This window comes from Odontomachus brunneus, unplaced genomic scaffold, assembly GCF_010583005.1.
Source record: "Odontomachus brunneus isolate Ranch 3 - 2012 unplaced genomic scaffold, Obru_v1 Obru_scaffold_054, whole genome shotgun sequence".
In the NCBI taxonomy this organism is placed as follows: Eukaryota; Metazoa; Arthropoda; class Insecta; order Hymenoptera; family Formicidae; genus Odontomachus; species Odontomachus brunneus.
In genome coordinates, this window is record NW_022639504.1 from 592,789 (window position 1) to 620,764 (window position 27,976).

The window sequence follows — 27,976 nt, forward strand, 5'->3', positions numbered from 1 at the left end:
CTCTCTCTCTCTCTCTCTCTCTCTCTCTCTCTCTCTCTCTCTCTCTCTCTCTCTCTCTCTTCCTCATTCTCTCGGTGGGTTGGATCTACACAACCATCGTTTCTTCCATACCCAAATTTCTGTTTGTTCATTCGTTTGTTCGTTCGTTCGTACGTCGCCCAGACGATCGGCCCGATCGCAGACGAGACGTCGATTAGTCTGTTTTCGCAGCCCGCGGGGCGCTAAGACAGGGTTGGTGCTAGGGGGGCGGGATATGCGGGATCTTGCGCATTTTGTGATAGTCGACGAAGCATGGCCAGCGGCACAAACAGGCATTGCAGGGCCAGCATTTGAAGCGGGTCTGCCTGAGCTTGCCGCGTGACGTTACCATGCCGCGCTGCTTGCAGTGCACGCACACTTTCCCGTGGCCGTTTGCTTTGCTGAGGCTATGCGGCTGACCAGATACGTACGTAAGCCCTCCTGGAGTAAAAACACAGAGTGTGTGGCCAACAAAGAACGGTCGAGGGAGCGGGGGAAGATTGTACGGTGATTAGTCAGTTCTCCTAGAGTTAGGTGGTGTAGGCGCGGGGTACATGCAGGCAACGCATTATGTAGTTACATTTGCAACAAAAAAAAAAGAGAGAGTGAGAGAAAGAGAGAGTGAAAGAGAGAGACAGAAGTCCCTTCCGAATATCATCCCCCGGCAAATAAGAACGAACCGCGCCAGCAGCAGCAATAGCAACAGCAACAGCAACACAACCTCCAGCACCAACCGCAATAATCCCACAATCGCAACAGAAGCAGCGCGGCAGCCGCTAAAAAGCCGTGTTTAAGGTGTGTTTCACAGCGACCTGATACACCACCTCGGCCCAATTTTCTCTTTCGTTTCTTTTTTCTCTCTTTCTTTTCCTTTTTATTATTATTTTTTCGCGTCGCGCGTACGATAGCATTGCCATGTGCTAAATTTGATGTGCGGGTCGTCCTGTATCTCGTCCTCGCGCGTCTCTCCGGGGGAGAATTTGCACGATATTTCCAGTTTTCTTCTCTCATTTTTTTTTTTATTATTTTCACGCCCGTCCTACGTCAACGAGTCGCTCTGACACTAAGTGAGGTCTCTTTCTCCTTCGGTCAGCACGCGGGCACTTGGAGGGGAAAGAAAACGAGTGTCCACGTGGACACATTTGGGCGTGCCAGAACTTGACACACTTCCGGATCGTGTCCGGGCTCTGTTCCTTCCTGCTGAACTCTTTCGATCTTGTCTCAACTTGTGATCGATTCTACTCAGACAAATGTAAGGCGACTTGTTAGCGACTAGTATTCTTCTACATTGTGCCCCTTTCCGTTTTATCCTCTTTGGCGATCAAACGACCTTAGGGAGGAGATGCCGTCGTTCAGCCAAGAGTTCCTGGAGCAGCTACCAAAGCAGCTCCCGTCGCTACAGAGCGACTTCCTTAGCCGCGTGTCGGAGAAGTTGTCGAGAGAATCTCTTTTCGTGCGGTCGATGACGCTGCAACGAGGACGCTGACGCACGTAATTGATCAGGACGCTCGCGTGCCTCTCGTGTCTCGCGTGTTTCTCGAGCTTCCTCGACCTCCTGCCGCGCGCGACTCGCGAGATCGATACCCGGGTTGCGGGTCGCAACAATCAACGGCGGAAAGCCACGGCGAAAGCTATCGCCTTCATCAATCGAGCTCGGTGTTTTAAGCAAATGCGCACCTGGCGACGAGATCGTCGATTGTCGATCGGGTAGGGTGAATTAACGTCGGCTTCGCTCTAGCAAATACGGGACTCTAGCGAAGTCCCACGCAAAGTTTTCGTCGCATCGTTCTCGACGTTCGCTTGTTCATTCGTTTATTCGTTCTGTCGCGTCGGCCTCGATCGCGATACTTTCAGCGACGATGCGTCGCGTGTCCCAACGACGCCATGCGCAAGCAACGCCATCGGCGAGGTCGCGTGCCGGTGATTTTCAGGAACGATCCGATACCTTGGCAATGAGGCGAGACCGACGTGCTCCGGCAGGGGATCCGCACACGCTGGTATCAGTCACTACGCGGAGGTAGACAAAATTTACGTGTCCTAGGTGCTTCCAAGTGGTGACTGGATATCTCGAGTTAATTTATGGATGATTTTTATACCTGATATATCATTTTATATTATTTTATTCCCACGAAATTGATATCCACCGATTGAGCGGTGATGTATCATTACGCTGAGAAAAATTATCCGACAAAAAATTATCAAATGGATATTTCCGACCAATTTTTGTATCCGATTAAACTCAATCTGATACTTTCGATTATAATGACACATTTCACCTGATAAATCGGTCAAAAAATTAAGAACCGATTATTATTATTATTTCTCATCGAATTTCCTGATTAAAATATAGGATATAAAAATGGATGTGACATTTGATTAAAAACATCCGTTTGATAATTTTTTATTGGATAATTTCTCTCAGTGCAACATTCTGAAATTCATAATAGTGTTCTAGTTTTTGTTTTTTTTTTCTGCAATTTCGATCTCTGCGAATGTTTTGGAGCCAAGGTGTCGTATCGTTCAACGTATATTCTGTAGTTTAATCTCAGCTTACATGTCGGATAGTGATTAAAAAGGAGGCGCGAGATGAACTTCGAAGCAAAACGCGACTTCGAGGCGAAACGCAACGGGTCGCGTCACGCGAAGACACGTGAATACGATGATGAATTCTACTTGAACAATGAAGGAACAAGCTTTTTGATGTCTTCGTGACTACTGAAATTCATGCTACTGTCTTAGCGATCGTTGTTAAAACTTGGATTACCTACCTGCCGAAACACGTATTTCTCATTTCATTTCTCTTTTTGTTTCTCTCATTCGGGCGTGCCGTGAACATACACCGGCAAGCAAAGAATTTCGGGTCGGGGGGTCAAGGGACGTTCCTCGTCATTCTCAAACTCGTGAGATTCTTGAGGAGAACGTCGGATATATGGACGATCGATAGTCTTCCGAGACACGTCATTACGTTCGACCTGCACGTTTCGTTTCCGTGACACATTTTTTTTGCCGATTACGACTACAAACACATTTTAATACCAGAAGAATGAATTTACTGAACATGATCACAATATACTTCCCGACTCATTGTAAACGATCAAAACAAAGTTGTCACACAAAGTCACACAAAGTTGTATTGGAACAGTATCAGGATAAGATTATATCGACGAAACCGACTTCATATCACAGAACAACAAGTTTCGCAATCATCTAACGTTCAAAGAGTGCATCGCAATCGATAAGCAGAAACACGAGAATAAACTCGACTATCTTGAAGAGTTTTTCTGAATCCATGTAACGTTGCATTCGAGATCCGATGCAAATAACAACAAATAAATCTAAGATATTTGTCAAAATTCTTATATTCCGCTTAATACGGGAGCTTTCTGCATGATAACGCCGGCGAATGACGAGTTCCGGAGGAGTATCGATCCAACCTGATCGCCGCATTTCCCACGCACCAATATACTTCAGATAGAGTTTTGCGTCGTACAATGAGGGGAAAGAATCGGTCTCAAATTGCTGAGCATAAGAAGGAAAAAAGATTGCACGCATGCCACTGTCACCAGAGCACCACCACCTGACTACTTCAGAATTAGTCTCTGCATTCGAGGCGAGGCTGCGCGAGCCTCTGCGACGGAGTCTGTTATACATTTTGCAAAAGTTCATCTAATTCTCGTCGGTCGATTCGGACGGACGCGGCGATGCTGCGATCCCGATTCGGGAGCGAGCACGAGCGCGTACGCTCGCGATCGGGCGTGAGCCGAATAATTTCAATTAACGCGAAGATACCGCGAGTCAACTTGCATACCGCGAACACGATGGTTATTCCATGCGGATTCATTTCGGGATGTTCTCTCGTCAAAACGCCGCTTTTACTTCGTCGAGTTGTCGAGCCGTTAAGCAAACACGCATAAATGTTGTAAATCAATAAATTTAAGTGAACGAGGCAGAAATAGTTATTTCTATAAAGAAATAAATAAATCGTAAGTATATAATATTAAATGTAAAAAATATTCATTTAACTGTTTGTAAAGTGACTCGATAGTTAACTTGTTAAAGCGATCTTCCTAAGGATTGCGGTGACGAAGTAAATTAAACCCGCGTTATTAAATTCGACTCGCAGCGTTCCTCGTTCGTAATTGAATGAAAAATCGGTACTTAAGATTTACGTTACATGCAAATAAACCGCGTGTGTGTAGTGGAGATTCGCGCTGTACATACAAATTAGATACTGTCGCGTGAAGAGAAATTGCTTTGGATCAGCATCGAAAGGTATTTTCTTCTTTTTGTTTTTCTTTCTGTTTTGTTCTTTTTTAGTGTGTATGCACAGAAGTATGCTTATACAGTTAGTGCGCATGAGGAATATAGTGGTGGCTTTTATCAAGTTATTGAGAAGGAATGTTGATGATTGTCGGCACACATACAGCACTTGGCAATGCTTACTAAGTATCTACAGTTCAACCTACACCCGAGTGCCTGTACCATACGTTTACATCCAAAACACCATGCACTCTGTACACTAAAGTAAAGAAAATCCCGACGTGTGGATCGATGGAAATAAAAGAGAGAGAGTAAGTAGTCTTGTATCACAGCGAGGGGAACGTTATTATGTATCGCGCTTTAAGTACATATTCGCCGAATCGTTACGTTCACAGAAATTTGCCCACGATGAAACTGCGAATCTGATTCCACTGGACGACGCGAGAGTCGTGCGGAAACGTTAAACGGCACCGCGAACGGTATTTCACGGGACACCACGAGATAAGATTTCACGATATTGCAATAAGTGACGAAAAACGCGGTAACGATGAAACTGCACGAAGAGTTGCGCGCGAATTGTTCTTCCCGTCTTTAAGTATTTTTTTACTTTTTACGCTAATGAGAACCAGGTCCACGTGTGAAAAAAAAAGACGCGTAAAGACCTGAAACGTTTTCTTTTCTTTCTTTTTTTTTTGATCAGGAAATTCGTCGTCATGAGACAATGACAAACGTTTTCACCGCAAATCCTAACGTCATTGCCTCCGATCTCGATTCTAATCCCTTTCCCTGATCTCATTTGTGTGCGTGTATAAGTAATGCAAAGCTGCACAGACTACCAAACCATTATACAGTTCGATGTGAAACTCAGTCAACTAACTACCCCTCAAACTTAATAGATATCACAATAACAAGGAAACTTCCTTCCTTCTTATTGTCATGTCGAGGAAATGTTACAGAACCTTAATCCATGAAAGCAAGCAGCTGCCGTGTACAAGGAAATACCGATGCTTCATGTATCAAGGTGCTTATAGGTACTGTACCGGTTTTGTACCCACAATACATGCAATTAATCCATCACCATTGAGGTTATCACAATGCGGTTTTATGTACTAAACAGTAATTCATAATTGTGATTAACGTATGAAATTTTCTTATAATATTAAGTTTTTAGTATTAAGTTTGTGTCTCTAACTATCGAATAAGAATCACTCATTTCTGTACATGAATCATGTGTGGATACAAAACTTCCAAGCTTATCGCACTGCCATTACTGTCAAATTCTCGTGAACCGCGTTGATACTTGTAAATCAAAATCAATTTCATGCAAACCATAGAAATTAAACCTGGATAAGTTGCTCTGTGTCAAAAAATTATTGATTTAAAAATTATATTAGAATATCTTGCGACTTAATAATTTATACTTCGAGCTACGACTGAAACGCGACGGATTTTGAAAATTTTAGTTAAATATTAGATGCCCAAATTGCAGAGTTTTATTATCGAAAATATGGTGATTCAATAAGTATACGTGCGTTGTACTTACACATGTGCACACATGTGTATCTTTATCGTAATGGCAAGGCAACAAATTGCATCATGTAATTCATACGTGATAAAAGAAAGATGGATAACCACTTACCCTGTACTATTTCCGGCGCTAACCTCTCTCCCGAAGTGCTCGGTTTGGAAAGCAGGTGTCCTGAAAGACGAAACGTTTCTAGTATCAAAAACTCCCGTCAGAGCGAATTCAACTTTAGTCACGTCTAGAATTCTAAAGATTGCGACGAAAGATACTTACCGACATCTGACTGGTGTTTGCCATCCAAACCGTCCGACGTTGATTGACTCGAGTAAAATGTCTGACTGATGTCTAGTTTCTGGTCGTGATCTGGCGTTGACGACGTATCGTCTAAGGTGTTTTTGTTAAGTGGGTTGTCCCCCAAACTCTGATCCTCGTAACTACAGCTACTGCCGTCCTGTTCCAGGTATTCGGGCATCTCCAGCTTCAGACTCGGCATGAGGGGGATTATTTCGACTGGGTCAGAACCTGATCTGTTTTGACTATCTGACGTCTTGCCATCGGTATCTTTCCCCGATGCGCTGTTGCCCGCCGAATTCTTCTCCGCGTTCGCATTCGTGCTGTCGCGCGTTTTTCTTCTCTTGTTCGGATGCACCTCGGGCTGTAATTCGACGGAGTGAAACGGGATCGGGGAAGAGGGCGATTTGTTTCTCTTTTCACCTGATGATTTTCCAGAAGTGTTTTGCAGCTGTACCTCAGGTTCGTTTGGGATTTCTATGTCATCCTGTGGAATGGTATAACGCATGAGTAATCTCTGTCTATCAGACACCTGTTTACATTGTTCTACTGTCGGTATCTTACCTCTAAACTGTCGTTGTCCTTTCCCGTACCATCTGTCAAACCCTGTACTGCTAACAGCTCTGCTGTTGTGAGAAAACTGGCTAACTGTTCTTGAACAACATTTACTTCGCCTTGATACATAAAGTCTACCAAGGCAGCCAGGTCGTCGAATTTAACATTACGAAATATTATGACAGGATGCTGGCACGGATTTTCCTGTAATATAACAAGTGGTGGTTATAACAAGAAAATTTTCATATTTGATTACATGAATATAGCAATCAGTATTATCATTAATCAATTAGTATTATCATTACCTTAAATAAATCTCTAAAGTATGTACTACATGCTGACAAGAGCATCTTATGTGCTCTGATCCTCTTGCCTTCGCAGCTTAAAGTGACATCTACGAGATCCTCATCTGTCCTTAATGTGTCAAAAGCACAAGTAATATGTTTCAAATAATTATTCCACCTAAGAGAGAATTGTTGACTGGAACCCATGCTGCTTCTCTGGAAATAGAAAAAACCAATTGTCAGATCACTAATATTACAATATATGAATTTATATTATAATGAATTATTTCAATCAAAATATATAAATTTCAAGTGTTTCAATATAAATCATATTTGCTAATCATGGAGCACAGTCATTACTTTAATATTAACCAGATTAACTTTGCTCTAATCTATTAGAGAAAATAAAGAATAAAGTAAGAAGATAACACACAAATTATCATCCTATTTCATCCCCATAAAGAAAAGTTAGCAAAAATCACATACATTAGTCGCACATACATATACATATATACATATATATATAAAGATAATATGTAATATATATTAAGCCATCGTCACTAATAACACACAGGAGCGTCTCGTTTTCGTGCGAAATCTTACCTTGACTATGCGCGTCCTCGGGGTTGCAAGCGTCGGTCGGGAGAAATCTCCCGGGGGAGTCTCGTATTACGGCAGCACGAGCGGAGCAGGAATATTGGAATATCGGTACACCGTCGCGAGCTCGATTCGACCGACCGTTCACGGGCAAGCGGGTCGTGGTCGTGGAGAGAAATCGTCTCTCTCTCCGGCCGCAGCGCCGGGCGTAGACACGCACTAGTCGTCGCGCGCTTGGCGAAAAATAAAAACTGTAAACAGCCAAGCGGGCCAGACTCTCATGGCACTGTGGAAGCAACACCGTGGGGGCCCCGTCGCCGCGCACCGCGCACTCGTACTCTCCCGCGCCACTCTCTGTCTCCCTCTCTTTCTCTCACGCGCTCTCGGCGATCCCGTCGAACTCAGCCAGCGAGCCGCACGTTGTTATGTAATTTCATCGCGCTCCTGCGGCGTGCTCGCGCGCCCGGAGAACCGCCCTGCGCCGAATTCGTGTCGTGTCCCTTCACAACAAGCCGCACTTCGATGCCGAGTGACAGCTGGCAGCCATTTTCCGTACGGGAATACGCGTAAGATGCGCGAGGAGGCCCCGACCACCCCCTCTTTCGCCCCTTGCACCCGCACCTCACTTCAAGCGAACGTCGTGCGCAATGCGTGTGACGTCATTGCTACTTCGATACTAAACGCCATACTAAACGCGCGCTTTTCAAACGTCGCACTCGAAACAGCACTTCAGACTCGACATAAACGAGCTCAGTTGTAATATAAATACTAATTAGTAATAATTAATTTCTATAACATTCATTATAATTTCCATATAGTACAAATAAAAGTATAAAATCAAACACTTGTATCATAAGCTAAATGCGAAATAATATAGGTTAAAATTGTTGATTCTTATCTGATTCCTTTTTTTACGTCGGGATCATTGTCGTGACTTATATAATGATTTGATTGGTTCGAAATGTAGAAAACATGTCTTCGAATAATATATGAAATGCTTGCCTTTTGTTATATTTTTACTCTTCCCTTCCTTAGCTTCTCACACGACACTAAGAACGGACACTTTTATTTTTCTGAGTGTAGAAAGTACATGAAAGTGTAACTGAGTCGTATATGGTGGCAAAATGCAACGTGTAATCCTTGTTTATGCGATAAATGAGAATAAACGGCAGTATAATATATAACGTGCGGAAAAATGTTAATGTGATATATTCCAGTGCTGTAAAATCAAATCGTTGAATCACTAATTAATGCAAATAATATTGTTGATAATATGGATTTGCCAGTAAATGAGGAAAATGTACAATACATCTTAAATAAACTGTCTGAAGATGAGGTTTGTATTATATATATTTATATATATTTGGCTGATGGTACACCACAGAACTTGCTACTAAAAAATAATTATCTGTGTTAGATACCACACAGTTCAGTTTTTCAGTTTTTTTATACATTCCTAGAATAAAAAGTTAATATATTGATAGGTTTCTATAAAGAAAAATTTAGATACAATCCTTGCTCGAAGATGTCACGTGGAAGCAAAGCTACAGAATATTGGCAAAGTGTTACCAAATGTGATAATAATACATACAGAAGGGGAAAAGTTTCGTGATATGATTGCTCGTACTAATGAACTAGCAGAAAATGTTAGTGCCAAAGTAAGGCAACTAGATTTAGCAAGAGTAAGTTATAATCGATATTATTTGTAAATAAAACTTGATTATTTGTTTATTATTTGCATATAATTAAATATTATTATCTTGTTTGACAGAGCAGAGTATGTGAATGCCAAAGTAGAGTAAATGATATATTAGATTTGCAATTATGTAGCAAAGGAGTGGCAACAGCACTACGCAATGAGGATTATGAACAAGGTGCTGCTCATGTCCATCGTTACCTATTAATGGATCAGCAATTGCTGGAGAGAACAGCTGAAGATGTATCAGGAGATCATACTAGCATCAGCAGTTCTCTGGTTACCTTGCAGCAAGCCGCAATGGAATTGAGAGCGGTTGTCACTCATAAATTTGATGAGGCTGTGAAATCTGAGGATTTGGCATCTGTTGAGAGATTTTTCAAGATATTTCCATTATTGGGAATGCACTTAGAAGGACTCAAGAAATTTTGCAGTTACTTGTGTACCAAAGTATGATACAATATCAAATTATGTTTATTATATCACATAATATTTATTGATTCACAAAGAATAATTTAACTTTTTATTAAGAAGATATGTTTTTTTATCCTATTTATTTTATATATATATACTAGCTACATGAGACTGCCCAGAAGAATCTACAAATGGCATTGGAAATTAAAAATAATGATAAAAGAGTGGCTGTTATTTTTGCTGACGTCATGACTCTCTTATTCGAAGGAATTGCGCGCATTATAGAAGTACATCAGCCGATAATTGAAACTTATTATGGCCCTGGTAGACTTCTAATGACAATCTCAATTTTGCAAAAAGAGTGCGATAGGTAAAAAATGCTTCTATAGAGGGATGTATACTAAATCTTAGATATTCGTACATGTGAAATAATGACGTTAATTTATATTTCATGAATAGGCAAGTGAAGAAAATTATTACAGTGTTCATGAAAATGAGATCTATATCTAAGAATGTACAAGTGATAAATGATTATTTGCGTAAACCGAATCCTGAGAAAATCGATCCTAAAGGACTCGATCTGCTCCTAGGCGAAATTACAATAATGCATTCAAGAGCAAAACTTTACATACGTTTCTTGAGAAGAAGAGTAAAGGTTGCAGAAAAATATTCACTGATATCATAGAAACTGTAATACATCGTATAATCAGCGAAGCATTAATGAAACATTTATTTTGCAGAACGACATCGAAATCAGTACAACTGACGAAACGCAACGCACGGATTTGTTAAATGAATTCGAAACAACTGTGAACAATTCCGAATTGGCGCACGGGATGCAGGAGTTGCTCGGCACTTATCTCGCGTTAGAAAGATACTTCCTCGAGGAAAGTGTAAATAAGGCGCTGGGAATGGACACGTTGGATCCTGACCAGCAAACTTCAAGCATGGTTGACGATGTGTTTTTCATAGTGCAGAAGTGCGTGCGGTACGTATCACATCGAATATCACGTTTAGTTTGTGCCTTTTTCTTCTGGAGTAGCTTAGTTTCACCTTTACTAAATATAGAAGCAACTCAGTTCACGCTCTATGACACAAGACATTATCCCTTGCACGAATTCGTCTTATCTCTATTGAGAAGCTAAAAAATATTACTTCTGTAGACGTGCCATGTCTAGTTGGAGCATAGACGGCGTTTGCGCCGTCGTCAATATGGCTTGCGGCATTCTGGAAAGTGAGTTTGCGAATTGGTTGAGAAACAGATTACGCCAGGGTTATCCGGCAGGCTACTTGGACCTGGCACAGGCATATAGCGCTCTTCAGACAAGCATACAGCACGGCCGTTTGCAAACATCGGATACTGAATACGCTCGTCTTATGTTCTTGGTGAATTGAAGTCCATGGCTGACATATTATTTGTTATTTTATTTTATTCGATGATAATGATTATTTGTATTACATGTACAGTTTTGTATGATATTTATCTTTCAAATATTAAAGAAGGCCAATAAAAGCCAGCGCGGTATGTTGCTAGAATTCACGAGTTTTATTACATTTACGTTGTACGTATTTTACGTTTGACTCTTCTTCATATAATTTATCCTAATAAAATATATGAATCTTCCCCAGCAACATACATCCTATGCTGACTTTCATTGGCTTTCTTTAATATTTGTACATCTAAGAGTCTTTTAAGAAAAAATCTCTCTCATTTACAGGCGTACTTAAATAACACTGATGTGAGTACAGAGTACGTCGAGACACTGTACAAGAGCCTCAATGCGGAAATAGATGCGACATTTCCTAATATGCAGAATAAGGATAGGGGTAAAATCGACAGTTGCTTATCCAGCCTGAAAGAAGTCATACTGGTCCTACGAGGTGTTATCGATTACGGCTTGGAGCAACTACGCGTCAGCGCCGTTAAACCCAGAGTCACACCGTGGGTCGACGCGTTTCTCTCAATTGACCATCATATCAATGAGGTATGCTCTTCAAGAACAAATCTCGCGCCGGTAGAGTATGGTCTTTTGAATTATAATGAATAATATTTTCACAGGACGAATTGCTGAGATACGAAACAGATGAGCCGTTCGTGCAAACGTTAGTCATGAATCTGGAGGGTCTGCTTCAAGGATTCAAGGGTAGCCTCACTACTTCCAATTATGACGCGCTCATCGGCCTATTGACTGCGGAAGTTACAGCTCGCTTGGAAAAAGTGGTTTTAAAGTCGACCTTTAATCGAGTACGTATATTTAAAATAAATTTGAGCTTTGTCCACCTGCGATACAACGATGCAAATCTGCAATGAGGTGAATTTCAATTTTAGGCAGGAGGTCTGATATTGGACAAGGAAATAAGATCGTTAGCCAGCTATTTGGCCGCTGCTACGTCGTGGTCAGTGAGGGATAAGTTTGCACGTTTAACGCAGATCGCTACTATTCTGAGCATTGAGAAAGTGGAGGAACTCGCAGACTACTGTGGCGCAGACGCGATAGCATGGCGACTAACACCGTCGGAAGTTCGACGTATCGCTTCCTTGAGAATAGATTTTAGACCGGAAGATATCAAGAGACTGAAGCTATAATTATCTCGTCTCCTCACGAGGTCGAATATTATCAATCTTGATGCAATTAAGTGAAATCTTTGTATACTGCATTTTACTTGTGTATGTACATAAAAAATTAAGCGTATAATAAATTATTTGTTAAGATACCGATGAATAAGTCTAATAAATGACTAATAATAGCCAATCAATTGTAACGACTGATCTCTGATTAATTTCTGAAGTGGCACTGTTTTTATTGATTATTTCAATTATCTCCTTACTTATTTTTATTAAGTACATCGGGCACGAATTAGGCGCATTTTATCGTTACCACCGCATAGCTCTGGCCATTTGAAATCAAGCGGGAGCATCCCGATTGACCACGGTACGATTGGACATAACCAACCGATGCAAAGAATTATCTAATGAATTACCAGGTCGAACCAATCATTACAATCTGTGTCCAATCGTACCGTGGTCAATCGGATCCCACTCAAATCAGGCTGGTGCCGTCCTCATGCTTCTCTCTGGTTACGCAAAGCTTTTTTATTAGCTATCTTTTATCTCAAAAAGTATCTTAACTAATGTGTAGCCAATAAAATGGCTTTGTGTAACACAGGTTGCATTCCAAAATGCACTGCCAGTACTGAAAATTTATAGTTTATTGCTCTCTTCTTTTTAGGCCCAGTTCTACAACCTCCGTTTAACTTTAACTACAGGTTATATCTCAACAGTGATTGGTTAATTCTGATTAACTCTTCTTAACTCTGATTAACTAACACTAAATGCGATTGGTCAAGTCTAGAGAACCTCTAGTACAGAGAATCGCCAACTTGGTCATGTGACCAGCTACTCAGCTATTCTGCGATTGGCTGGCATAAACATGTACGGATTTGGACATTGCGACGCCGATGCAAAACCATATATATATAAAAGCATTTGTCTGCATTGGCGTCGCAATGTCTAAATCCGTATATATTTATGCCAGCCTGGCTACGTTCCGAAATTCACTGCCAGTACTGAAATTCTATAATATACGTTACATGAACTACAGATTTTCAGTACTGGCAGTGCATTTCGGAACGCAGCCCCTATCAACTGGTCACGTGACCAAGTTGGCGATTCTCTATACTAGGCTACGTTCAAATTCCACACCCGGGTATATTCTATTACTAGAAGTGCTATAGTATATGTAACATATACTATAGTGTTTCTAGTAATAGAGTACACCCGGATGAAGAATCTGAACGTACACCTAGAGGTTCTCTAGTCAAGTCCAATGGAATAACCGGTTAGTTAACTAGAGGTTGTGGAACTGGACCTTATAGCGTTTTTCATTGGCAGAACTGGTGCGCACTGAGTGCGCACTAAGGCTTGTTTACAATATATTTTCATATTTAAGATCGTGTCTTAATACATATTTAAAAATATTTTAGGTAATAAAATGATTCGTACGGATGTTATATACATATTATATTACTGGTTAAAAATATTTGAGAATTTATTTAAGACAATCTTTCAATATAATAACATACTGTGAACAAGTCTTAATGCGCACTCAATGCGCACCAATTCTGCCAATGAAAAACGCTATTAGTTGACTGCTGAGCTAGTGCAATAAGTTAGAGTGAAAGAAAATATATTTGTCTCACTCTAACTAATTGCACTAATTCAGCAGTGAAACTAAAAAGAATAGACTATATGTTACGTATAGAATTTCAGGCAGTGAATTTTGGAACGCAGTCACAGTATTTCTCACTAAAAGACGGCTAAGGACTATCGCACACAATTGACATAACTGCATATGCATAGCATAAGATCGTATGGACCAATGAGCATCGAATATTAAGCATCGAACACCAATATGGCGACTTAATACTCAATGCTCATTGGTACATACGGTCTTATGCTATGCATATGCAGTTATGTCAATTTGTGTGCGATAGCCCTAAAGGTTGGTAAATGTAGGCGAGATTTTTACGTCTAGAAAGTTAGCAGTACTGTTACCGTCGCCATTTGCTGTTTCATTTCTGCGCTTTACATTGCTTTACATTCCAGTGATTGTAACAAGAAATATCAGCAAACGAGAGACATGTCCTCTGCGAGTGGAGACGAGGCCGATATCGCGTTGGCCGAACCGGGTAAGAACGTGGAGATAATAATCAAATTACGCTGATCGATCGTTCGGTCGCGCGTCGCCGTTTTTGAATCGTTTCGCACATGAAGAAGAGTGACGCGCGACCGGCATGAGCGCCCAGCCTCTTGAAGTCGCCATTTGAGCGAAATGGCGTCTTGTGTATAACGACATAAATATTTTATCGGTTTTCCCTTTGTAGTGAGGCGCACCAGATCGGGTCGAACACGTAAAACAACCGTGGTGGCCAAAAAAGGAAGAAACTCCTCGCCCGTGAAGAAACTCCTCGCCAGGGCCCCGCGTTCCCCGAAGAACGTCCCCGAGATCGAGGAGACTGAGGTACGTGTCGAGACCATAGAAAGTGCTTATACCGGCATCTATATTGTCGTTTAATTTGATTCTCCTTCGTTGCTGTGCCAGCGTAATCTGGAGGATAAGAGTGGATTATCGGTTTAGGAGTTTTGTTTGTGTTTTCTTTCCGAATAGTTAGATCCAGGACTTGAAACAAGAGATACTCAATGATTAGAATTAGTTTAAATAAATTCAATGTTTATATGTATTGTGAATAAAATGTGGAGACTATTATTTCTACCAGTACTGAACAATAGAACTATTATGTAAGCTAGAATAAATTATATTTTCATGGTTCAATAGAGATTATATAATATACTCATGATTTATTGAACTATAACTATTAAATTTTGCTATTTTATAAAATAAGAATTTTAGTGATACTTAATTTTACTGATGTTCTATATTATTATATGCAGAGGATGCAAAAGAATATTATTTTCAAGTGGCTGATTGTGATTGCAGGAAGAAACATCTATATTAGAAAGTAGCATAGTGGAAAATATGGCTGAGAACGGAGTTCAACGGTTAACAGATATTAATGAGCATCATGATGAAGAAGACACTCCTGTGTTACGCTTGGAGCTGGAAGATTCTGAAAACACTAATATACATGAGTTAAATATTGGTCAAAGTGAAGAGATCGAGCAAAATGTAGAAGAAATGGTAAGTGATTCAACTACTAAGTTCACATATGTCAAATAATTTGATATATTAATCTTTGATATATGATATATTAAGCTTTTGTTTCATAAGACAAATTTGTATTACTATTTAAGTAAAAACTCTTGATATGTTGTAGGAACATTCCAATATCAGATCAGAAGGTATGATAGTGAAAAAAAGTAGTATGGATAAAGTGGAAACGCTAGTCGAGCATAGTCCGATTGAGGTAGAAGAGCAAGATATTAGCAATGATGATTCTAATCAGCAACGTGAGCTTATTAAATTTCAAGAAGTGATTAATGAAGACGGCACTACAATGACATATGAGATATTAGAATCAGAAGAAGTTGAAACAGAAAGTATTCCCGCGCACGCCGCAACCGGAATTGAAGTCATGGAAATTGACAATTCACAACAAGGAATGTCGGTAGTCATGGATACAGTGATAGGCAAGGTAGAAACTGATATAGAAGTATCACAGAGCGGTGATTCTGTGCCTCGTATAGAGATAACCGAGACGAACGAGAACGAGGTGGAATCTGCGAACGAGAACGAGATGGAATCTGCGACCGAGGAAGACGTGAAGAAAATCGAACCAGATACGGAGGCTGTGTCGGAGGATGAGTTGCCGAATGAAGCCGCTAAGGTGAGACTTGGCGTTTTACTTGGGTTTGCTAGATTTTCAATAAACTAATTAAAGATTTTGTAAAATTGAGAACTGATTTAGATCAATAACATGGAATAAATATGACTTTGAATGTGCAGGAACCCGAAACTGAGGCAGTGTCTGATGAGGAGTTGCCGGCCGCTGCTCCAGCGGATTTGGGTGAAACTGAATCCGTGTCCGAAGATGAGTTACCACTGGAGAGCGAAAAGAAGCGGAAAGGTGTAACGAAATCGATGAGCAAAACGCCAGATAAGAAGACTAAATCGGAGAGCGGTAGTGAGTATACTTTCAACAACATCTCGGTGGATTTTCGCAATCTCAAACTTTTAGTTACGCTACATGTTTTTTATGCTTGCAGACAAACGCAAGTTAAACGCCGAAGGGGAATACGATCCTAGCTCTCCGACGTCCGAAAACAATGATGAGACACCCGCCAAGAAAGCTGCGTTGTCCACCGAACCAGATGCAGCGGAGAAGCAAGAGACCAAACCAGCATCACCCAAAAAGAAAACCTTGCCCGAACTAGAAAAATATTGGAAGGCCGTTAATGAAGATCCGTCCGACTTTACGGGTTGGACGTATCTCTTACAGTACGTTGATCAAGAAGTAAGTATAAGAATATTTTTATATTACGTCTTCAGATACGACTCACTCTCTAAAATGTTTCTTTATCTCACTCGAATGACCTAATTCAAATTGGGAAGAATCGAAAATTTCTAGAACTAACGATCGATTGCGTTTTTACAGAACGACGCAGAAGCCGCACGCGAAGCTTACACCAAATTCTTGGAGCGTTATCCATATTGCTACGGCTACTGGAGAAAGTTCGCCGATTACGAGAAGAAGAAAGGGAACCCCGAAAATGTCCAAACGGTGAGTCCGATCGTATATTAATGTTCATTAGGCTATCTCTCATTATAATATCATTTAATTAACGCAATCTCTAATGAAAATAGTTCGAGTTAGGAAGACGCGTGGGCAGTGTGCACGCACATAAATATGGTTTTCCCTTCCAACAGCCTAGCACGTCTTGCGGCACCTATACGACTCTCTCCGTTTACCAAATAGCTACTTATTTAATATTTCTGCGATACCTATACAAAAAATATTACGCTATATTACGTACTTTTTATCAAATACCGTATATCATATCAAGTACCGTACTACGATACGTTAGCCTAGCGAAATTGCTAGTCGTTTCCGATTTGTGCGAAGCGCCTCTTAACGCGATACAAAAAACAAACTGGAGGAAACGAAAACTGTGTGTTATATTTTACTGTAAGCATTTGTACACATAGCTTACTACAGAAAGTATTGTAAAACTTAAGCATAAGATATATGCGCTACTCTTACTTTATGTAAGTAAGATATGTCGGGATGGGTGCTAAGTCAAAGTCAGAGACAAAGACTTAGGACGTGCACGTGCCAGAGAGGGAGCAAGAGAGTGGTGGAAGACACAGGGGCGCCCAGATTGGAACACTCCCTGACTTTAAGGTGAATTCACAATGCTCTGCAATCTCTGTGTTAATTAAATCTCTTTATTTACAGTACGCGTACGATATGTGAGTATACGTTGCTAAAAAAAAAAAGAAAAAGACAAAACCGTAATGCTTAACGAAAGCTAAAAGCAAAAATAGGTATAAGATCTACCCGCCGCCATCCCAACCAGTTGTAAGCTGCTCTAAAAACCATCTACTGATCATTACCGCAGGTGTTCGATCAAGGTCTGAAAGCTATTTCGCTAAGCGTCGATCTGTGGCTCCATTACATCAACCACTGTAAAACCGTCTATGAAAAGGACGAGGAGAAGCTCCGGGAGCAGTACGAGAGAGCTATACAAGCTTGTGGGCTTGAGTTCAGGTAACAACTCTAATGATGTTTGCGTTAGATTCATAGTCGTATATATTATAGAAAACTTTTCTTTGATTGATGTTTCTTGTATAATTGTACCAAAAGTAGATAACTTTTAACGCGTTTAATTGGCAGTAACAGTAGTAATTCAAAAAATGTGGTTCTTTTTTATCTGTGAATATGTAACATCGCGGTAATGAAACATGTGAATTTGCTCTGATAACAAACTATTGAAGATAACTACGAATAATACAACAACCAAATATAAAAAAAAAAAACAGGTCAGATCGTCTCTGGGAGAGCTACATAAAATGGGAACAGGAGGCGAAGCGCTTCAGCAGAGTGACGGCATTGTACGATCGCTTGCTCTCGACGCCTACGCTCGCCTACACTTCCCACTTCGACAACTTCCAGACTTTTGTCGATAATAACTTGCCAAATCGTATCTTGAGCGTGGACGATTTCCTCGCGTTACGCGCCGAGGTAAAAGCCCTTCTCAAGTCGGACGACACCACTGCAACGTCTGCTTCCGATGATGCCCCGCCTGGTGAGGAACCGCCGCCCCATGAAGTACCGCCGACCGATGAGGAGACGCGTGCTATTAGGGAGAAGATCATCAGCAGCAGACGCAAAATGCACAAAGCGAACGTCAACGCGGTGGCCGCGCGATGGTCGTACGAGGAGGGAGTATGTGATCATTTGATGAACATTATTATGAATGCTGACTTAGCAAAATTATGAGACTTCTTAATTTCACAGCCTTAAAAAAGCGTTTCACTGCTATAAACGAATAAAACTCATTTCGAGCCCATGCTCTAGAACTACTACGTATTAGCGCGGTAAATCTGGATTCGTTGTAGTATACAGAAGTCAATGTTTTACATATTTTACGTTGTAAGTAAAAAAAAATTATATTCCAAATTAAAGGATTTCAAGTTGATGAATTTATTAATGCGTATACTATGATGCATATGAAATCCGAATTAATTGGAGAAATTACCTGGACGTAATAGTAATCGCATCGTTTACGATTGACAGATAAAGAGGCCATACTTCCATGTGAAACCACTGGAGCGGTGTCAATTGAAGAATTGGAAGGAATACCTTGATTTCGAGATCGAGCAGAAGGATCAAAATCGTATTATCATCTTGTTCGAGAGATGTCTCATAGCTTGCGCGCTTTACGACGAATTTTGGATGCGAGTAAGTAAAACCACCGAAGTACATCTATTAACTTTCTAATACTTAATATACCTATAACTGTGTAAACGAAATATAAAACTTTTACCTTGCGTTTGTAGTTTGTGCGTTACCTGGAGTCGTTGAAGGGAGATAATACAGAAAAAATCCGAGACGTGTACTCAAGAGCCTGTATGGTGCACCACCCGAAAAAACCAAACTTGCACCTGCAGTGGGCTATCTTTGAGGAAGGTCAGGATAACTTTGAGAAGGCCGCCGCCATATTAGAGAATATTGACAGTGTGTTGCCAAATATGCTGCAAGTGGCATACCGACGAATAAACTTGGAACGTCGTCGCAACGATTTAGATAAAGCTTGTATACTGTACGAAAATTATATTAGCAATAGCAAAAATAGGACTATTGCTAACAATATTGCTGTAAAATATGCACGTTTCCTCTGTAAAGTCAAGAATGATGTTGACAAGGCGATTAAGGTGTTGATGAAGGTATGTATAAAATTAGACAATTCTCTTGATGCGTCTCGATAAATTCGTATTGAATTTATTATGATGAATTAAATTCTTGATAAAATTTATACATATCTCGCGGTTTTCTTGCAGGCTACAGACAAAGATAAAGACAATCCCAGATTATATCTGCAATTGATAGATTTAGGTATGCAGCGGACGCCAGTCGACACCCAAGAAATAGTAGGCTACATGGACATGTTCATAGAGAGGGAACATGCGGACCTCGAACAGAGAGTGTTATTTGCGCAACGCAAGGTTGAGTTCCTAGAGGACTTTAGCCCAGACATTCGGCAAGTGCTGAAAGCTCACGAACAGTTCCAGAAATGTATTAAGCAAGCAAAGGAGCGGAAGAAGGCAAAGGGTGATGATAACAAAACGTAAGTGGTTGCAGAATAATGAGAAGAAAAAATACGAATAATTATACGAGTAATTTCTATAATTTGTTTAAAGTTAACGTAGTTGTATCATTAGATTCGAACGTGTTATTGATATTTGCAAAACTTAAAAATGTTTAAATTATTTTCGTTAAGAGAAAAATATGATGAAATCAACATTATCCGTATATTGCAGTGATTCCTCGCCTCCGAAGAAAGTGAAGACCGACCAGTCAAACGTGCCACCTCCGCCGTCCGTGGGATCACAGTCTTCGTACCAGTATAGCAGCAGCCCCAGCGGACCTTACCAATCGCAGCAGCAGTTTCAGGGCGGTCAGTATGGCGGTCAGGGTGGCTATCAGCAAGGTTACCAGCAATATCCTCCGCCGTCAGATCCTAATTATGCTAACTACCAAAATTGGCAGTACGGCCAAGGTGGACCGCAAGCTTACGGACCTTACAATCAGTGGGGATCTTACAATTATTACTGAACGATTACACAATCGTTCCCCAAGATCGACTACACATGTTAATTTTTGTCCATTGTACATTCTCTAGCGTTTTATTCTGCCGATTTCGATGTCATCGGATGGAGGAGTTAATAAGTTTAAGTATTCGAATGACACCTCGATATCCTGACATTGAGAGCTTATGTGTGTCGACCGTTGACGACGGTCCCTTTCTGTGTCGATATCTAAGGCTGTGTTCCGTACTCGCTGACAGTGTCGGTTCGATAAATTATTGCTCAGCTATGATATAATTATATCACTTTACAATTTTATGATATGATCATATCTATGTAATACGCGACATGCACCGAATCGACGGTTTATTGGTAAGCGTGTACGGAATGGCGGCCCTGATGTACTGCATGAATATATAACCGCGTGTACCGAACAAACTGTGTACCGTTAGCAGAACTTGCTCTTTATTTTGTTCGTTACATGCACATCACTGTATATTTCCTTTAAACAAGATTGTCAACTTGAAGATTGCATCTTCGCGATAGTAATTTTCCCGTAAACGAAAGAAAAAAGTTAGAGCGATTTGTTTGTAACACCAAAGAGAGATTGGGATCGACAATGTTACATCAAGTAAAAGTGTCCATTCTTTATGGAAAAAATAAAAATAAATAAAAATGAGTGGAATCCTGCTACTGGTATACAGAGATTTTTTAGGATCCTATATGTGTTCACTTCGAAACGTTACGATGGATGTGACTGTGAATTCGTCACACATCACTTCTACAATTAAGAGTGGGGTTAAGTACATTTTAGAAGAGCACAGTCCTGGCACAATAAATAGTCTTAAGCCTATTTAAAGCTTAAGGCCTATTAATTCTAAACCTTGAATAGCCTTAAAACTAATTTTAAATATATCTTTTCGTTTTTGATGACATTGTTATGTATTTTAGAAAAACAATTTTGTTGAAACTATTTTCTGCTAGTTTGTGTATTAATACTAGTATGTCCTTTCTTTTGAAGTAAAATACTAATTACATTTTGCAATTATTTCACTTAGTGTTTGATCGCAAAAAATTCTTTTATAGATATAATAAAAAAATATATATACGAAAAAATTCACGATTTTTGAAAATAATAGTAATTTTAGTGAAATGATATACTAGCTGTTAAAAATTGAGCGATATTCGTGAATATACGTATTGTACTTAATCCTATCTCTATATCCTCACGACCATTATAATAAATTATAGATTCCGTAATAACTGTTGCATAATATACACACAATTCAAGAACTTGCTGTAACTTACGATGTATCGTATCGCGCGTGTTGCAAGCGCATTACAAATACTATATAGGGCACTTTCAAAATTGTACAAACTGCTGTCAACATTGTTACTTAACCTCTGTGAAGAAATTGTCATCATTCTACTTTTCTTCTTTAAATTTCTTTCTTTTCTTTTGCGCGCGAAGCTACTAATTACCTTTATCATAAATAGTTCCGAGTAAACAATGCATATCAGGATATATTCTTCGTTAATCAATGAAAAACATGTCTGTTAATTTTATTACTTAAAATTTGTGATCCTTCGAAGAGTAAAATGATTATATCTTGCGATGGCTGCGTTTCCAGAAAATAAACGTGAATCTAATTGCGACAAGTGCATTTTGATCAATTTCACGCGTTTCAGCTATATATTATATAAATTTAACATATTAGCTATATGTTATATTTAACCCTGGTGTGTTATATCTAATTCATGGACGTGCGTATACATCTAGATAATGTAATGACTAATTACTTCTAAGTAATGTTCAGTTTAACTAAAGTTCTTATATCTGGCAGTATTTAAAAGATTTCGAATTTTTTTTATGCCTTCAAATTTATCGATAAATTCTCGTAAGACAACCTTAGATTAGTAGTAGAGTCAGAACATCAGAATGAAAGACAGATTTGTTACTTTGACGTCTAGGATAAATTGCAGTGTTTTTTGATGATTTTCAGAAATAAATGCTTCTTCATTATACACGAAGATGTAATTTCGCAGTTATCCAGATGTACTCTGACTTAATTTACGATGTGTATCTGTCATGCGTACATGTATGGCTATTTACAATATTGTAAATGTCGTAAAATTGTACAATTTTACTAAACTTAATTTGTTCCTATTTAGTAAAGATTTTACTCGATATAAACTAGATAACTAGACGGAAATTTGTATGTTCGTCTATTGAATATCTGTTTCTCTCGCACATTACTGAAAGAGTTTAATGAGGCCATCTAAATTTCAAATATGTTTACTGTTAAATTGACATGATTTCGTATAGTTATCTTTTTATATTACGTTTGATAAAGTTCGGACAACTACTTGTTTCCGCGTGTTCTTGCACTTTGGTTTGAGAGTTTACAAGCCACATATAAAATTCTATGCTTTAGCACTATGCAGAGTTGAAGTTTATTAAGATATTTAATGTAAAAACCAGTTAGTTTATAAAAAACTTAACTTTAAAAAAATACACAAACGTCGCGGAAGTTTTGCTTTTTATGCGTGATTAAAATTTACTCCGCGGAATTATACAACACTCAACATCTTTCGTAGCTCTAGCTCCAACATTATGTATAACATATATATATATATATATTTATATTTTTGTTTTATAAACATTTGCAAAAACATACTTTGAATCTCTTTTCGAGCGAGTCACAAGCAAATAGGATTGTCGTAAACGATCATCATCATTTCTCTCTTAACTCAATGTAAATATACGCAAAAAATTAGATTTAATAAACTGAATTTACGCAACGTACACAACTAGCTACAGACGATCCGTACGCTTACCAACATTTGCTAAGTTGAACGCTACGTGTTTTTTTACCGATCAATAGATGTGTAATGTCGACACCTGTCGACAACAGGAATGAAACGCGGCACAGCCGTATCTGTCAAACACATGGCAGACTCGCAAACAAATCGTTCCGCAGCCGATATTAAGTTAGTAGAAAATCTTTCTATATATGTATAACATTGTTTAGATATATAATATATAAGTTAATTGTCATGTAAAACTTATTTATGTAGTTAATCTCTGCATTAAACAACCACGGCGCTCGAGGCCATCATATTGAGTCCACAAGTGCCGTCTCCGCGGTAAACTCTGTAGTATCCTTGCTCGCCCCATCGATCTCCCCAGCTGTTCTTGATGATCCAATACGGTAGCTTCTTGTGGAAAAGCGGATAGCCTGAAAAGAGAACGTTTCATCAGCGTTTCCTCAGAGAAAGTCTCATCGAAAATAAAGTATCCAACACTGAAAAAGTATTCTAATTACTCAAATAGTAATATATTATTACTCGGATATATGATTAAGAAATGGTTTAAACGTCTATTCTTGAATGACAATGTGCCGATACTCACTGCTCGTGCCATATCCGACGATCAGCACGCCGTGGTCCAGATTCTTGGGATTGCAGAGGAACTTGAAGGGATGCGACACCCCGCCAATATAGAACTGCATGGCATTAGCATTGATCCCAATGGATATCGGGCCATTCGTAACCAACCACTGCGCCATTTGCACCTCGTTCGAAGTAATATTCACTGCAGAGCTCAACTGCACCTTGGCCATGTTCTTCTTAAAATGGCACTTTTCGTCCTCCCCGTCGTACGGATAATCCGATTCCAACTCCAAGCCACCTAGCTTCTCGATCGCTCTATAAGCGTTATCCGGTAAACCCCCGTTGCAACCCTCGTCCAGGTCGTCGCAATCTACCAGCTCTTGTTCTGATAACGACAACAGATTGCCGTGCTTGATGGCATACTGTCCCTCGACGTTGCCAGTCACCGAGAAAGCCCAGCACGAGCCGCACATACCCTGATTCTTTACTGGCGTAACGACACCTTTTTGTCGCCAATCAAAGGAAGGTGGCAGCTTCACGTCTGGGATCTCAGCTTGCTTGAGAGGAATGTTGTTCTCCGTACGCAGGTCGGGTCGTAGGCCGAGATAAAGCGCGCGGAACTCCTCGGTCGACACGTCAGCGAACTGGTTGATGCCGTATTGCCCGGTACCTTGTTCGTTCCTCCGTAGTAGACGTATGATACCGAGGTTCTCGCGGAATATGGTGAGCCGTAGGTTCTTCTCTTCCGTCGTGGCGTACGTCCGATTGTACGTGGTTATAAAGTTCTCGAATAACCACTCACTCCTCATATCCTCCGCAATATGCAGCATCTTTTCGTTATAATTGGCGCCGCGCAGCGATCGCTTTCTCCTGTGATTCTCGTTCGGCGGGGGACACTGTACCGTTATCGTTGGTTCGCCATGGTCGATCCACGGTTGCGAGAAAACCGATATCAAGCAGTCCTTCACTTCGCTTCCAGCTTGCAACTGGCAGTTGTCTTTAGTGCCCTTAGGACAGTTGCTAGTGCCCATCTTGACCTTGATTTTGTAAAGTGAACCGGCGACTACCTGTACGCTTGCTTCTATGATCTCCACTATAATCGGCTCATTCGGGTTGTTCGACTCCTCCTGCGAAACTTTGTGTAACGCTTTTTGGGCGTAAAGTTGGATCTGAGGATCACTGATGGGCTTTGGTGACGGCGCGCCAACTAATCGAATCGTAGAAGATCGTTTTTGTCTGCTAATAATGTTTCGGTCAGTTACCTTCTCGACAATGAAGTCCTCCGCCGATAACTTCTTTTGTTTGAACTCTTCTTCCTTCACCGGTTCACGCGTATCAGGGGTCACATGTTCCATCTTTACGGGTATATCGAAATCCTCCAAGAATTCGTTGTATTCCTTTATCTTGTCGGTGAAGCCTTCGCTCTTCTCGTCGTCTTGACTGCGGTTCAATAAGATCTTCATCACCGTTGGCTCCGTCACCGCAGTTTCCTTGGGCTCCGAGCTTGTTTCCGACGGAGTCGGCGCGTGGGTATAATTGTCCAGCATATCTTTCAGGCCTTCGTAGGCATCTTTCGACGGTTGTCCTTCGTCGTACTTGACCGTCACTTGCGACAGACTCTCTAAAACTGGCTGCTGAGACGGACTATTGGGGCTGGACACGTTCTCGTAGTTCGTGCAATTGTTCCTGGTGATCTTCAGGCCTGTCTGTTGCCATGGTTGTTGCTCGAACGTGACCAGGCACAGTCTCGCCGGTACGTCCGTCTGTAACGGACATTCATCCTGCTCCAAGGAATTCTTCAGACATTCGGACTCGCCGATTAGCAGCAACAGTTGATACTGTATCACATTGGACCAGACTGGTATCGAGCGGATGACTTTCACAATCTTGATCAACTTGTGTTTGTAATCGCCTGTGGACTGCTCGTCCATCGATTTCAGTGCTTGCTTCGAGAACGGCAGGAGACCCATCAGCTGCGGATTCAACTCATACGGGCAACCCGGGCAATACCCGGTGCTGGAGGCGCGCATAGCGATGAACGGCTTGACATTCTCGTCACCGGTTTCCTGAACTTCGTGGCGTAGCTCGACGCTTCGATTGCTGTTTATCTGTTCGGCCAAGCTCTCTGTGACCTGTGAGTCTTCCTGTTCCTGGTAGCTTGTGCCTTGATCGCCCTGCTGTTCCTGCGACACCTCATTCTGCGCATCGGCAGGATAGAAGTACATGCACTGAATGGAGTCATTCAGCGTCTCTATCTCGCCGTCCTCATCTTGCTTCAGGTCGATAGTGCAGGCTTCCTTAGGACAGGGACTCCCTGGGACCGGAGATTCAGCTCCACATATTGGGCTCAGGTTATATGTGAACTTGTATATCTTGTAAGGCGGCTCTACCTGTGATAATAATGATATGAAAATTAATTAAAGCTAATAAATATTAGAATAGTAATATGAAATAGAGAGTATAACATGTTCTATAAAGACAGTAAGTCACTACGCAATAACACTTTCCACATATTTTTCTAACTGACTAGTACAACTTGACCTGATAACCCAGAACATTATTATCACAGTTTATCATCACTTTGGATAAGTATGTAGAAATACATGTATGTATGTCAATACGTAGATAGAGGAATATACATAGAATATACGCCAATAGAGGATTACACATTTATGTACATGTTGATGTATCAAGCAGTCGCACAAGTGAAATTAAATGCTATCTTATCCAACTCTTCACAGGGAGTTAAAATTACACATTAATTACTTTCAAGAGAATAAAATCACAGATTTGCGACTGCTTATTCTGTTGTTGGAGCATTGAAAAATTTTACAAGTCCTAAGCTAATATAATAATAATTTATTATAATTGCATTAACTCAGATAACTGATTTTAAATAAAACCAAGTTTTTGTTATTTTAACAATTATAATATATGTATGATTTTCCTTAGTTTCTAATATCTTCTCTTAATATTAACATTAACTTAACTAAAGATTTCACACTGTTTGCTAATAGAAAGGATCCTTTAAATCTTGTTAATATTATTTCTACTTGTAATCTCTATCTCATAATTTTATCAGGAACTGTAATGCCATAAACTATTTTCTGATTATTATTATAAGGAAAAAATTTACAACTTTATATTTTAATAATATAGTTCGTCATATCAGACAAATCATTACACACTGTTTTTCTAACATGCAAAAAAGATTCATGTAAGAGTACGACATATAGATATACATAGTATTTACAATTTAATTTTCACGCTGGTAAAACGACAAAGGATAATTCGTTTATCCTCCAAATCTTATCCGAGTCGTATCTTTACCCGTAACGGTATTATTAACGTATCGCTCGGGAAAAAAACAGTAATAATAAAACAACGCAAACTGGCGAATAATCTATTATTCACCTTCGATGTACGGTACGATGCACTTGTTATCCATTACATCTGAAAACAAATAAAATCACTCCTCGCTGTTGACAAAGAGATCAGTTGTCAAACAAAGACAGATTATCACGCATATGAGCTATCAAGACGAAAAGAAAAGACAAAGAAAAGACGCGATGAAAAGAACGGTAACATTGAGATTCGACGCGCGCCCAACATGATATATCGTAATTACCATAAAAATTTCGCAATCCTGCGACATAACTCACCAATTCTTGCGCATTTATCAGGTTGCCTTGCGCGTACAGGTGATGCGTCGGCGAATGCTCGTTCAGAGCTCTCCACGCCTTGTCCCACAGTGTCAACGGCACTTGGTTCACCGGGATATTGACGGGGTTTGACTGCACCCGCGCCAACAACAAACAACTCAGATAGATGAGCGTGAGAAAGCCCGCCGTACGTTGATTTTGTGCTGCCATTTTACGGAAGGCGCGACGTCACACTCCTTCTCTCTCGACTACTCTCGATCAACTGAATGTCGCCGCAATTGACGCGCCGTCGACCGATCTCTCGTCCCTCTGTCCCTTCTAGTTACTCTGTTACACTTCCTGCACCTACTCAAGTAGAACAGGTTATCTATTGGTTAACGTTTTTGAAGTTAACTTTTAGAATGTATCTAAGATAACAAGTCAATGTCAATAATTCGTTTCCTTTAATGTGACATCAATTAAATAACAATTTACATTTGCTTAATAGCTAGTTCATTTATGCATTTTATAGTTAT

General features: G+C 40.2%; 4 protein-coding genes across 9 annotated transcripts in view; 2 read left to right on the forward strand and 2 right to left on the reverse strand.

Annotated features, from left to right (window-relative positions):
- LOC116845643 (protein bric-a-brac 2-like) overlaps window positions 1-8,097 on the reverse strand; it is a 39,746-nt gene extending 31,649 nt beyond the window's left edge. For 2 of the 6 annotated variants that reach the window (XM_032818591.1, XM_032818590.1), the window contains exons 1-5: window positions 7,537-8,094; window positions 6,955-7,149; window positions 6,659-6,853; window positions 6,077-6,581; window positions 5,918-5,977 (exon numbers count right to left, since the gene is read on the reverse strand). In XM_032818591.1, coding sequence (XP_032674482.1) covers window positions 5,918-5,977; window positions 6,077-6,581; window positions 6,659-6,853; window positions 6,955-7,140 — 946 coding nt within the window. In that variant the 5' untranslated portion in view covers window positions 7,141-7,149; window positions 7,537-8,094. Of the gene's footprint in view, window positions 1-5,917; window positions 5,978-6,076; window positions 6,582-6,658; window positions 6,854-6,954; window positions 7,150-7,536 lie in introns of all 6 variants that reach the window. The other 4 variants (XM_032818589.1, XM_032818588.1, XM_032818586.1 and 1 more) reach the window with 3 other exon arrangements.
- Window positions 8,098-8,630: 533 nt separating this feature from the next.
- Window positions 8,631-12,363, forward strand: LOC116845642 (conserved oligomeric Golgi complex subunit 4). Its single transcript, XM_032818585.1, has 10 exons — window positions 8,631-8,866; window positions 9,015-9,212; window positions 9,302-9,676; window positions 9,802-10,010; window positions 10,100-10,295; window positions 10,381-10,628; window positions 10,804-11,026; window positions 11,359-11,625; window positions 11,700-11,885; window positions 11,970-12,363. Exons 1-10 carry the CDS (start codon window positions 8,804-8,806, stop codon window positions 12,225-12,227), a joined length of 2,223 nt encoding a protein of 740 aa, XP_032674476.1. The 5' UTR covers window positions 8,631-8,803; the 3' UTR covers window positions 12,228-12,363.
- Window positions 12,364-14,189: 1,826 nt separating this feature from the next.
- LOC116845657 (pre-mRNA-processing factor 39) lies at window positions 14,190-22,062 on the forward strand. The gene is made up of 13 exons (XM_032818631.1): window positions 14,190-14,329; window positions 14,525-14,661; window positions 15,139-15,339; window positions 15,476-15,985; window positions 16,105-16,282; window positions 16,365-16,612; window positions 16,754-16,879; window positions 17,718-17,866; window positions 18,139-18,544; window positions 18,896-19,060; window positions 19,159-19,545; window positions 19,660-19,946; window positions 20,140-22,062. Exons 1-13 carry the CDS (start codon window positions 14,281-14,283, stop codon window positions 20,432-20,434), a joined length of 3,138 nt encoding a protein of 1,045 aa, XP_032674522.1. The 5' UTR covers window positions 14,190-14,280; the 3' UTR covers window positions 20,435-22,062.
- On the reverse strand, window positions 21,953-27,792 carry LOC116845658. Its single transcript, XM_032818632.1, has 3 exons — window positions 27,462-27,792; window positions 23,819-26,189; window positions 21,953-23,645 (listed from the first exon to the last, which is right to left on the reverse strand). Exons 1-3 carry the CDS (start codon window positions 27,669-27,671, stop codon window positions 23,497-23,499), a joined length of 2,730 nt encoding a protein of 909 aa, XP_032674523.1. The 5' UTR covers window positions 27,672-27,792; the 3' UTR covers window positions 21,953-23,496.
- Between the last annotated feature and the right edge of the window lie 184 nt (window positions 27,793-27,976).

Excerpts from the sequence above, each read along its gene's own strand:
- LOC116845642 (XM_032818585.1), top strand. The coding sequence starts at position 8,804 with ATGGATTTGCCAGTAAATGAGGAAAATGTACAATACATCTTAAATAAA. Across the intron at positions 8,867-9,014 it reads ATAAACTGTCTGAAGATGAG|GTTTCTATAAAGAAAAATTT; the intron begins GTTTGTATTATA and ends ATATATTGATAG. Across the intron at positions 9,213-9,301 it reads GGCAACTAGATTTAGCAAGA|AGCAGAGTATGTGAATGCCA; the intron begins GTAAGTTATAAT and ends CTTGTTTGACAG.
- LOC116845657 (XM_032818631.1), top strand. The coding sequence starts at position 14,281 with ATGTCCTCTGCGAGTGGAGACGAGGCCGATATCGCGTTGGCCGAACCG. Across the intron at positions 15,986-16,104 it reads TGCCGAATGAAGCCGCTAAG|GAACCCGAAACTGAGGCAGT; the intron begins GTGAGACTTGGC and ends TTGAATGTGCAG. Across the intron at positions 16,880-17,717 it reads ACCCCGAAAATGTCCAAACG|GTGTTCGATCAAGGTCTGAA; the intron begins GTGAGTCCGATC and ends TCATTACCGCAG.
- LOC116845658 (XM_032818632.1), bottom strand. The coding sequence starts at position 27,671 with ATGGCAGCACAAAATCAACGTACGGCGGGCTTTCTCACGCTCATCTAT. Across the intron at positions 26,190-27,461 it reads TGATAAATGCGCAAGAATTG|GTAGAGCCGCCTTACAAGAT; the intron begins GTGAGTTATGTC and ends TTATTATCACAG. Across the intron at positions 23,646-23,818 it reads CGTCGGATATGGCACGAGCA|GCTATCCGCTTTTCCACAAG; the intron begins GTGAGTATCGGC and ends TTCTCTTTTCAG.